General features: G+C 35.1%; 1 protein-coding gene across 2 annotated transcripts in view; it reads right to left on the reverse strand.

Annotated features, from left to right (window-relative positions):
* Positions 1-12,551, reverse strand: part of LOC149565581 (octanoyltransferase LIP2p2, chloroplastic-like) — an 83,371-nt gene extending 70,820 nt beyond the window's left edge. Inside the window, exon 1 of one of the 2 annotated variants that reach the window (XM_089819103.1) lies at positions 12,273-12,551. In XM_089819103.1, coding sequence (XP_089675229.1) covers positions 12,273-12,375 — 103 coding nt within the window. In that variant the 5' untranslated portion in view covers positions 12,376-12,551. The remainder of the gene's footprint in view (positions 1-12,272) is intronic. The other variant, XM_089819102.1, reaches the window with a different exon arrangement.
* Between the last annotated feature and the right edge of the window lie 613 nt (positions 12,552-13,164).

The following is a 13,164-nucleotide window of genomic DNA, read 5'->3' on the forward strand; positions in this document are numbered from 1 at the left end:
CACAGTGCAGGTCAATTTTGGTGATTGGACTCGATACTCCTCGGTGAGAGCTTTCCGATGAACTATCACTCGCATTATTCGGAGTCCGATTGCTAATACATTTTAATGCCTGAAGTTTTATTAAAGTAATGTCTAATTTAATTGTAAAATATTAAAGTGTTACTTTAATATTTATTTTATGGTGATGTGTACCCAAGGGAGACATAAGGGGTATTTTAATATATGTTTTATATTACACATCTTTATCCCACATTGCCCATATGAGTTGAACGGACCCGTGGGAATAGAATAAAAGGAAGCATTTGTAGCTTCATTAGGCAGGTTGAATATGAGAAGAAATTGGTGTGTGAGTTGCAGCTTTGTTCTTGGCATTTGAGGACGTCTATCCTCTCTTGTAACATTCTAGACGTCATTCCCTTGGGGTTTGGCCTTTGGAATTCTTTCTTATTGGCTTCATTATCAGGCAGTTTAGTTGCATTTCCGACTACAGGCAGATTTGATATTTTGCTCATATCTTCTTCACTACTTGTCCGACGCTTATGCCGCTTGGAGGGAATGGTATTATGAAGGTAGTGGATTGATTGGAGGACAAAGTATTGTAGCAGCAAGTTCGTAAGCATGGGCTGGAGTATTATGACAATATTGCTGAAGTAATTAGTGAGTTGATAAATCTGCCATGTATTTGGTTTTATGAATTCTGAAAATAACATTTTATTAGCAGCAGTTCATTTCCACTTTGCATATTGTTGTAGTTTCTTTCTTGTTTATGTTGTATGATACCAATTCCATGCACGAAACACAACAAACAAATAAACGTTTGATTTCCAGAGTTATAAGAGGTTTTAAGAAGTTGAATGCAAACTGTTTGACATAATTCCTTTCAGCAATTTGGTTTAGTTTTTGGGACATTCAGGGGTTTAAAATTTAACATTTAACATTTAAAATTTAACATTTAACATTTAACATTTAACAAAAGTATCACTTGCAGCATCAGAAAGATCCAGAAATAAGCAAGAACAAATTTTATTGAAATTATTGAAAAGACGTCCAGACATGTTTCTGGGGAATTTCACCCCATCATCAGTGGACTTACAATAAAAGATACAATAAAACGGTTTAAATAGAAGTGAGGGGACTTCTCAACTTCCAAGAAAACCAACAGTCATGCTTAAAAAATTAATCAATTAATCAATTAATTAAAAAGATTAATTAATCAATCAATTAATTAATTAAAAAGATTAATTAATTAATTAAACAATCAATTAATTAATTAAAACATCACTATGGAGAGGAGAAAAGACCAAAAATAGTCGTGCGGGTACTTTTTGGCAAAAAGCCATGAATGTATAGGGTTTAAATAGAAGTGAGGGGATAACCACCTCAACTTCCAAGAAAACCAACAGTCATGCTTACAAAATTAATCAATCAATTAATTAATTTAAAAGATTAATTAATCAATCAATTAATTAATTAAAACATCACTATGGAGAGGAGAAAAGACCAAAAATAGTCGTGCGGGTACTTTTTGGCAAAAAGCCATGAATGTATAGGGTTTAGGGAAGCCCTCGTGTTCGCTACATAGTAGCTAGGTACGAGGGGACCCATCTCCCACGAAGTAGGAGGCACAAATCCAAACCATAGTGAAGGCGACCAAGAGCAACCACGAGCATGGAAACCACCAAGGCAGCAAAACCGGGACCAAAACCGGGAAACCGGAAACCACCGAAAGGAAGTGGAAACCACCAAAACCGCCCGTGGGGGCCAGGAGAGGAAACACCGAGCGCCAAAAATGCGGAGGTCGACGAAGAGGGCAGGGGCCAAACACGAACCAGTTGCAGAGAAGAGGATCGCCAAGGGGGATCCAAGGAGGCGGCATCCTGCGACAGCAGAGAGGCGGCGTCCAAAGGGGCAACAAAGCCCAGAACTGCAGCATGGAGCAGAAGAACCCCCGGCCGAAAACGCAAACCCGCGACGAAGGAGGCCACGGCGTTGCCAGTAAGGATCCAAGGCAGCACGGGGTGCAAAATGCACCCAGTGCCAAGGGGCACAAAGTGCCAAAAAGCTGCAAAAAAGCAGCAGAGCGGCCGCAAAGCCCTAAAGGGCATAAAAAACGGCAGCCCGGGCCTTCGCCGAAACCAGAGGAAGGCGAAGGAAAGAGGATCGACCCACAAAAACCCGGCACCAGCGAAGATCGCAAAGGGGGACAGCAAGGGTGGAACCAACCACGAACCATCCGCCAAGACCCGAAGCAAAAAAAGCCATCAACAGCGAAGCACCAGGACAGAAAAGTGAACTGGAGAAGCCATTAAGCACCGATAGCAAAGCCTCAGGAAAACTGGAAAAATCTGACGGCAGCGTGAAGAAGGAACTTTAGGATTTAAAATTTAACAAAAGTATCACTTGCAGCATCAGAAAGATCCAGAAATAAGCAAGAACAAATTTTATTGAAATTATTGAAAAGGCGTCCAGACATGTTTCTGGGGAATTTCACCCCGTCATCAGTGGACTTACAATAAGATTACAATAAAACAGTTTAAATAAAAGTGAGGGGATAACCACCTCAACTTCCAAGAAAACCAACAGTCATGCTTACAAAATTAATCAATCAATTAATTAATTAAAAAGATTAATTAATCAATCAATTAATTAATTAAAACATCACTATGGAGAGGAGAAAAGACCAAAAATAGTCGTGCGGGTACTTTTTGGCAAAAAGCCATGAATGTTTAGGGTTTAGGGTTTAGGGTTTAGGGTTAAATTTTAAATGTTAAATGTTAAATTTTAAATGTTAAATGTTAAATGTTAAATTTTAAATGTTAAATGTTAAATGTTAAATGTTAAATGTTAAATTTTAAATGTTAAATGTTAAATTTTAAATATTAAATTTTAAATGTTAAATGTTAAATGTTAAATGTTAAATGTTAAATGTTAAATATTAAATGTTAAATGTTAAATGTTAAATGTTAAATGTTAAATGTTAAATTTTAAATGTTAAATGTTAAATGTTAAATGTTAAATTTTAAATGTTAAATGTTAAATGTTAAATGTTAAATTTTAAATGTTAAATTTTAAATGTTAAATGTTAAATGTTAAATGTTAAATTTTAAATACCACTGTAATGGGCACCCCTGAATGTCCCAAAAACTAAACCAAATTGCTGAAAGGAATTATGTCAAACAGTTTGCATTCAACTTCTTAAAACCCCTTATAACTCTGGAAATCAAACGTTTATTTGTTTGTTGTGTTTCGTGCATGGAATTGGTATCATACAACATAAACAAGAAAGAAACTACAACAATATGCAAAGTGGAAATGAACTGCTGCTAATAAAATGTTATTTTCAGAATTCATAAAACCAAATACATGGCAGATTTATCAACTCACTAATTACTTCAGCAATATTGTCATAATACTCCAGCCCATGCTTACGAACTTGCTGCTACAATACTTTGTCCTCCAATCAGTCCACTACCTTCATAATACCATTCCCTCCAAGCGGCATAAGCGTCGGACAAGTAGTGAAGAAGATATGAGCAAAATATCAAATCTGCCTGTAGCCGGAAATGCAACTAAACTGCCTGATAATGAAGCCAATAAGAAAGAATTCCAAAGGCCAAACCCCAAGGGAATGACGTCTAGAATGTTACAAGAGAGGATAGACGTCCTCAAATGCCAAGAACAAAGCTGCAACTCACACACCAATTTCTTCTCATATTCAACCTGCCTAATGAAGCTACAAATCCTTCCTTTTATTCTATTCCCACGGGTCCGTTCAACTCATATGGGCAATGTGGGATAAAGATGTGTAATATAAAACATATATTAAAATACCCCTTATGTCTCCCTTGGGTACACATCACCATAAAATAAATATTAAAGTAACACTTTAATATTTTACAATTAAATTAGACGTTACTTTAATAAAACTTCAGGCATTAAAATGTATTAGCAATCGGACTCCGAATAATGCGAGTGATAGCTCATCGAAAAGCTCTCACCGAGGAGTATCGAATCCAATCACCAAAATTGACCTGCACTGTGTCCTGCCGACTTACTAAAAATAGTAAGTATGCCTGAAACTGAGTAAATCAACTTCGTTTTGGCCCAAACTGGAAATGACTAGGCCAAAACACTCCAAGATCCCATTAAACCCTTCGTTAGCCCTCGGGACCATGTAGAACAAGGCTAACACACACACACTTGGTCAACTGCTAAAATGGGGACATTACAATTTGGTGGTGTTGAATCAAAGGGAAGGTGCCCCAAATGTTGAATTGATCGTTTGTGGTGTTGTTCATAGAACTCCCATGGAAATGGAGACCTAATTGTGCAATTAGGACTGCAGAAATAGTAAGTGTTACCCCTCAAGATAAGTTGACCATAAATTGATTTCCAGATATATCATAACACTCACAAAAGAGTATTTGGAATATTAGTTTGTTTGGAAAGATAGTTAAGAGTCTGAGAGTTATGGTCAAAATACCCATCAGGCAGGGCTACTTGAGAATTAGACCATCATTGAAGCAAGCAAACTGTGGGTGAGTGTTCGTTGATTCAAACAAAATCAAAATAGCCTAAATAAGAGGGAAAACAATCTATTTGTGGTCTAGGAAGAGTGGAGGTCCAATTTGGTGTTCAAACTCTATATTCAAGCCTTGAGCAGTAAGGTCTTGTGGAAGCAACCTTAATGTAAGGTTGAAATCTTTTCAGTGTCTAGTTAAGGCACTTTTTAGGAGCCTTTGACTTTGTCAAAACAAGGTCCTAAATTTCATTTTATCCTTGAAAACAAGTGGGAACCATGATGAGCCAAGGTATGTCTCTAGCCTTAAAATGTTGAGAGAAGTGTTTTATACTTGGGAAGTTAGTGGTCTTCTATTGTGAAAGTGGGGGGTTGTCATTATTCCCTCCTCACCATTTTGCCGATTCAAATTCCCACAATCTTCAGACGTTGCATGGTCTCTATAATTATTGAACCTTCAGCAATACAAATGGAATGAACGATAATACCACCGAGTGATTAATTCAAACATAATTTGAACATGCATCACAAACACGAGTTCCAACTGACCATGTTTCCAACAATACCTACAATTCAAACCTTTTATTAAAAGGGCAACGACGGTTATATAAGATAGTTGATTCACCTTCAACACAACCAAAATCTCAAATACGATAATCACACACAGAGTAGAACACACTCGAATATGAGTTGGCAGCCGTTCCAAAAACTTATGCACGAATACAACAGCAATAATAGAGAAAGAAGGAAGCACAAAGGAAACTAAAAAAAGCTAACATTGAAGAGCAAAGCCCACAAAGGTAACAAAGAATGGAGGAATAAGATCAAGAAAGCTGAATTGGGAAAACTTGAGAGCTATAGTAAAATAGCACAATCAATGCAAGTAACAATGATAGCTCTTGCAAGTACCGAAAACATTAATGTTCCCTCTTAGCAAAGGAAATATCATTTACATATTCTCATGCCATGGAGTCTCTCAACATGACAAACATAATGGCTACACCCATATGTGTTAAAGGCATAACTTTATCGCAAATTCTCTCAATGTGATAGCATTATGGATTCGCTCAACATGATGTTCACCATGGCTACTCCCATGTGTGAAATAAACACAAGTTCTCATCATGGTGTCACTCAACATGATGTTGTTATAGAGCCTCTCAACATGACATCCACTATGGTGTCCTTACCCTCTCTTCTTTCTTGTTTTGTTTCTAGCTTTTATTTCTTCTCAGGCACTGTTTGGTGCTTCTGCTTTGACCGGCTCTACTATTTGTATGCTCAATCCCATAAATCTTGTTGGTTTTTCATGGACATTAATATTATTATCTTATCTTATCTTATCTATGGCTACTCCCATGAGTGGGAAGAGCAAACAGGGGCTTTTACCTCAAATTTCTCCATCTCAAAGAAAAGTGAATTACAAGGTCTTTCACCTTAAATTTCTCTTAGAGAAAAATGTATTTCAAGGGATTTCACCTCAAATTTCTCTGCCTCAAAGAAAAATGCATTATAGCACATAATAAGAACAATATAATGTTGAGACTTCCTCTCAACAAGAGCAACATTCTCACAGCTTTGATTAACACAATAAATTACAGTTGGCTCCAATGTTTTACGAACCAATGAGCTTTCAAAACTAAATTATTTCTCGACCTTTTTGATCTTCTGCAAATGACTTGGCACTCTCCATCTACCACTCAAGCTCTCTCTAAATCTTCAAATACTTGCATCAACCTCTTGACCTCCTCATTCAAAGATTGTCTACAATGCTTGACATAGAGGAATTATATTCAACAGACAGCCTCTATAACTTTTAGAGTCCAAGATTATCCTCCTCGACCTCATCCCAGATCGCCTTTTACTAAGAGTTTGCAGATCTACCAATGTCAAATCTAGATTAACAATGCAACTATGTTCTCTACAACACTCCAATGCACTTGGCTAACATCTCCACTTCTTCACATAACTGCCTTTTGCCTCAAAGATTACAAAGAAGTTCTCTAGAATTGAACTCCCTTCTGTTAATCTCAAAACATTAATGCCCTCAACTCATGCCTTGATTATTGGAGTTCAACTCCCATTGAATGTAATCTCCTCCTCTTAGAAGAAATTGATCACAACACAATCTGAGTCTCCATTCTTCGACCGACATAAGTTCCACACAAGTTGTATCTAGTTTTTACTCCCTTGACTTCAATCTCCCATCATCCTCATGCACCTTTGATCTCAGTTTAACAACTAAATAAGATTGGTGAACCCTTGTTGTAGGCTCAATAATGAAGAATAATCCATAGTAGCCATGATTTATGTCAACTTATGATAGGAAGCAACCCTCCAACCATGATAGCCATGAAGACACCTCTGAAAATGACCTTTAGAATTACTCAAATCAAGTAATTCAATCTCTATAACTAATAATCAGTCATTTAAATTCACAAAATTATTAATATGTCTGATGTAGCAATTTGTGCAACCCAAAGAGAGCGACCAAGTTTTTAAACTTCAAACAACACCTTCAATACTTACCCATAATAGTCTCAATTAAATCTGCAACCCTAAGGAGGCAAAACATAACAACAACTGATAGAATTTGAAATATCAACTTTATATTTCCCACACGTAGCAAATGTAGCAATAGGATAGACACACCACCATGATAACGTTCAGTGATTCCATAAATGATATGACTGAGTAGCTTTTCTTTTTCCATCCCAAATATTTGTCTTCTCACTTTTCTTGCTGATGCAAACTCTCCATCCAAGGCTGACTCAACCTTTATATGTCATCAATTTAGACTTAAGTCTTCATGTATGTTCACTTCTTGAACTGGGATAACTTCCTCTTCTTCGATTCAACCTGCAACCAAGAAAGATTGATAATAATTCATATAATCAAACTATCCTGAAGAGAAATATATAGACTGTTGCTAAAGAATACATAAATTAGTATTCTAAAGAACTACATAAAAAGATTCACAAACATTATTCAAGAGAATGAAGTGTTTATCTCTTTATTAACTAAGTTGAGATGGTATTAGCTTCCCCTTGGATCAAAGAACAAAGATCTCAAGCTCCTATAGGATTTTAAGACATGTCCAACACCTATAATGAACACAAATAGGTTTGCAACTAAAATTTAGAAACTAGTATAGCACATTGTGCAGCTCAACCAAGGTAACCAAGTCTCTAAGCTTCAAATATCACCCTTAAATTTGTTGGGATAAGGTGACTCAACCTTACCATGATTTATTGTTTTATTTGTGTTTTCTTGGAAAGTTGCTAAATGAAGTTGAATTCTTCCACAAGAAAAGACTTGGAGTAGAAAAACAAAAAGCTTCTGTATTTTGATGATTTGTTCTCTTATGCTTTGTTTTTATGCAAGGGTTGTGCATAAGGAAATTTCTAAAATAATTTGTAGATACGTTGAATGTAGACACTTTAGAAATTGTTTCCTCTTGTATGAAAACTCTATAAGTACAAAGTGTTGTTGTAGAGAAGTAAGAGAGAGATGAGAAGTTATTTGAACAAGGTTATGCTATCGGATTTTCTCTAGAATGGGGCAAGATGTAAATCTCCATGTGAAGGCTGAAAATGTATTGTAATTTGTTGCTGAATAATACACTAGCTTGATGGTTTGAAGGGTGGGGTTTTTACCTGGAAAGGTTTTCCCCACGTATATCTGTGTTCTCTATTTTGTCTCATTCTTCTAGTTTCATGGTTGTAGAATAATAATTTGTATGTTGTAATGCTGCTGAAATTTATTTAGATCAATAAATTGCAATCACTTTCCTTTAAGGTTTTAATTGTAAGAAATAAACTATGTTTGTTTCCGCTTTTATGGCATAGTAGTATGCACTTGTATTTTCTTATTAGAAGCTATTCAAAGAACTATTGGATATAGGATGTGCATACTGATCTCAGATGACTTTTTGGGGTGCTGTCATTTCCCTTCAAAATTTACCCAAATGGTTTTAGTCAAAACAATAGACTATAGAATTAAACAACAATTTGACATTCCCAGAAAAATAGACCAAGTTTCCAAATAAATTTTTGTATGAAGTCCATCACTAATCGAACTAGTGACCACCCAAAAAAAATTCTTTCAATCTTCTCTAGTTGCATTGATATATAACTTTCCCACAGAAATGATATAGTTCTCCTTTACACTGAAGACTTGAGTATACAACAAAAGGTAAACAACTAGCTTGTTTATCACTTCAGAATATCCTTTAATTTCAGATTGAGACCATCCTTGTTTTCTATCAATTGAATATGAATAGCATAAATGTATCCTGAGATCTAGCTGACTAAATCCCAGTCATGCAACTCGAACATGGTTATAAGATCATAGCTCTACTATAGTATTTAATCATATAGCAAAAAACTTGAATAAGAAATTTGATTCTAAAAGAATCTATAGAGAATGCACATTCAAATGAAAAATGACACCTTCAATTTCATAATTTCCTTTGCTCAGAAATGTGAAACTGATAAGCCAGTAGTATGAACTAAAATAAACTTTATGAGGATCAAACTTGATGTTGGATGCCCTAATACTTTCTCAAAGCCACAAATTCAATCCTTAATATAGTAATAATGCCACATCTAAATTTCAAAGTTAAGAGTAACTTCTTCAGAACTAAAATCCCTCCTATGTTGTTTAATAGGTGAAGCCTTGTCACCTTTTGCAGGAGCAACTTGATATTTTGGTCTTGACAAACAATCTTTAGCAAAGTGACCATACTTGTCACATCTGAAACATTCAATTCTAGAGAGAACCTTCTTCTTCTTCGGTTCGGGAGCTGAATTTGAATCCTTATCTCTATTTTTCTTGAAATTTCCTTTTCTCCATTAACTTCCTTTCCATTTAGATGTATGAGCAGCAAGAACATGATCTCCTTCATGATGAGTTTTACGACCATTTCCTCTTGCATCTAATATGAATTCCTCTTGAATATAATCAGCCCTCAAACGATCAACTTTGTCCAATTCATCTCTTCCACTAATTCCTTGAATAAAAGATTCTCAAGAATGAGGGAGGGCATTCACAGCTAGCATAACCAAGTCTTTGTGCTCAAGTGAATCACCAATATCATTTAGTTGATCCTTCAATGTTGCAATCTTCATGAAGAAGGAAACAATTGGTTCTCTTTTAGCCATTTTAATATGAAGAAGCTGACGCCTCAAGGCTAAAGCTCTGCTAGTGTTGTTGAATTCATAAAAGCTTTGAAGTGTCTAAAACATCTCTTTACCTGAATTCAACTTGGATATAATAGATACAAGATGATTCTTAACAAAATCAATCAGTGTCTTCCTTGTCATGATATTGTTCTCCATCCATTGAGTTTTCTCAGTGACATCAGAAGGTTCAGCTACCTAAGACTTCACGTAGTTGAGAAGACATTTTCTTCAAGCACACTTAGGACTCTAAATTTCCATGAAGTAAAATTAATTGCACCATCAAACCTGTCTTCAATTTTGAGTCTATTCACCACTGTTGGAAGCTGAAAATATAAATAGACTAGAGGAAAGCAAATAATATTTTGAAGCTTTAAAAATTTTGGTTCTGGATCTTTTTTTAGACCCACTCTGATACCATGTTAAATTCAAAACCAGAGAATGTATATACAATATTCTCAAAATTAAATCAAACACAAAAGTTTATCCTAGGAAAACCCTCCAAACAGAGGGAAAAAAACAAGCCGCACTCAAAAAATCAATCCTTTATTTAAAACTCAAAACTGAATACAATGCTCCCAGGCTTGATCAGAAGATCAATGTAAAAATCAGTGATTGTTAACTCTTAACAATCTGATTCAATAGATTACCCTTCACAGTTTAGCAAAATCTACTTGGCATCTACAATATATCAAATACCATATTTATCACAGAAATACTTAATACAAAATGATTAACACCTCAAAATAATCATATACAGAACATCCACAAACAATGTCTGCAGAAAAATACATAAAGATTTCCGTAGCAATGAACATTAACAACATCCGCTAGGCCCAGCAAGAATAACAATGTCGAGAAGAACACCAAAAGACAGAGCCCTTAGCATGAATAAGAACCAACGGCAGTTACTCACTTTGCCAATTTGAATTCCTACAATCTTCGGATGCCACAGTGTCTATAATTATTGAGCCTTCAGCAATACAAATAGAGTGAACAATGAATAGGTGATAGATTGGAACATAATTTGAACGTGTATCACAAACACATGAGTTCCAGCTGACCATGTTTCCAACAACACTTGCACTTTGAACCTTTTATTAAGGGTGGTGACAATTATGTAAGATAGTCAACTCACCTTCAACACAACCGAAGTCTCAAATATGATGATCACACAAAGAGTAGAACACAGTGGAATATGAGCCGGCAGCTGCTCCAAAAGCTTCCACACAAATACAACAGCAATAATGGAGAAAGAAGGAAGCAAAAAGGAAACAGATAAAGTGAACACTGAACAATAGAGCCCATGAAGGTAACAGAGAATGGAAGACTAAGATCAACAAAGCTGAACTGGGAAAACCTGAGAGCAATATTACAATAGCAGAACTGATGAAAGTAACAATGATAGCTCCTGCAGCTACCAAAAAAATTAACAATTTGGAGACAGGATGGGGTACTGGTACAGCTATTTTCCGAAACAGGAGATGGGATGCTTGGAGACATCAATTTTTTTAAAGATAATTTAATAATTTATAGAAAAACTAAAAATATAATGACATTGAGTTTTCAAAACAAGAACAATGATAAAGTTTATTGTCAAACATTAACTGTGAAGATTAAGTACACAAATTGAAATGTCATACAATCATCGTATCAAAGTTTCAAACTAATTAGTGGTTACATATTGAAATAAGCTGATACACAAACAAAAAACTGAAACAAAAATTAGAAACCTTATTCAAGGTCCTTAGGTATCATGATCTCCGCTGAGTACCCAGTACAAGATATGGTATGTGTTCCTAGGGTATGAGTACAACTACCCATGCAAATATGTTAATAAGCATCATTTAGTTCAGCAATGCACAGGTACCAAAACACCTAGGTGCCATATCATATCCCCATAGTTGAAAGACTCGCTCGCAAATGACTTGGCTGGTCCAAATAACTTAAAAACTCAGGAGTCGCCAAAGAACTCACACAACAAAATTGGCAATAACTTAATAAATTTATAAAACTTTTAAAAATATATATTTTTAAATATTCTAAACAAACATATACACCAAATCTATTTCCATCATATATAAATCAATGTTTGACTTAAATCCACGACATGGACTAGTTTTTATTGAAATTGGGCTGAGATGTTTCTATAAGCAAAAATTCTAGGCACGGAAATTTTGGGTTTTATAATTGGATTGGAGGGTCCCCTGCGTATTGATTTGATGTAATGATTTGTTCTCTTGAATCGTATCCAATATCATCATATAGTGAACATTTTGAAAACGACTGGGTTTCCAATAACCGCATTATTGACTGATTGTTAGTATAATTAAATAGATCTTTTAGTTCGGTTTAGGTTACAACTCAGTTCTTTCCTATTAATATTTAGTGAATGGACAAAGATTTTGGGAGTTTACAGGGATTTCACGTAGTTGAATATCCAGAACATACAATCAAACATTATGAATTAGATCCAAATTTAAAAATGTTAGCTCAATCAGAATTTAGGGTTCAGGATGTAGGATTTATCTGTAATTCATTACTAATTAATAATAAGGCAAATAGAGGAATACCTTTGGAAATCTTGCGCTTACTCTGGCGTGAGTTAGGGGTTACTTTCGAACTCCGTAAAGGGGAATGCCAGCAGATATTAAGAGAATGTGCAACTGTTGTCATTTTCAAATAAAAAAGCTTCCAACCTCTGCAAAGGAACCTTCTCTTTGGATGGTTTTCAAGTCTGCGTCAATTTAGCTCCAAAACTCGAGTCTGCGTCAATTTAGCTCCAAAGCTCGTAGAACAGGTAAAAAAGTGTCAACCAAAAAATAAATGTGCAACGGTTGTATTTGAAATATATATATTTGCTTTTGCCCAGCCTATTTAGTAAATGGTATGATTGAATTCCGTAAGGTGGCGTCCAAAACTGATTCTGCTCAAGAAAAGACTAAAAGTTTGAAATAACAAGGCATATGAGGGTGATGTATAATTTTTAAAACACGTTCTAAGAGAGGAATGAGACAATTATTTGATTATTATTATTATTATCTATTTGATTTTTATAATAAAAACTTGTACATAATACAAAATAGATAATTGCTAGGTAGATTACATAAATGCAGTTTCTTTTGCTCAATTTATAACGAGCAATTATATATTAGTGTGGAATGGGTAAGTGGAAGAAGTTTGAAAGGTTATTTATAGAAAATTCTAGTCTATTATTTGCATACATTTGTATATTATATGAAGTCAATTGTTTTTGAAATATATAGCGACCAAAACTAGGGGGTCGGCCCTTACAAGCAAAAAGTTGGTAACCAGCACATTACCAGCAATGTCCAACAACAAACAAAAAGCTAACTAAAGCTTCAAAAAACCAAAATTCCTTCAACTAGTAATTAATCAGCGTAGTACTAGGAACAACTAAACTAAAAAGTCTAGAAGATCTAATTCTACGGAAGTTCATCAAGA

Source organism: Cupressus sempervirens, chromosome 3 (assembly GCF_028749045.1).
Source record: "Cupressus sempervirens isolate cs-2001-9-10 chromosome 3, ASM2874904v1, whole genome shotgun sequence".
NCBI classification, from domain to species: domain Eukaryota; kingdom Viridiplantae; phylum Streptophyta; class Pinopsida; order Cupressales; family Cupressaceae; genus Cupressus; species Cupressus sempervirens.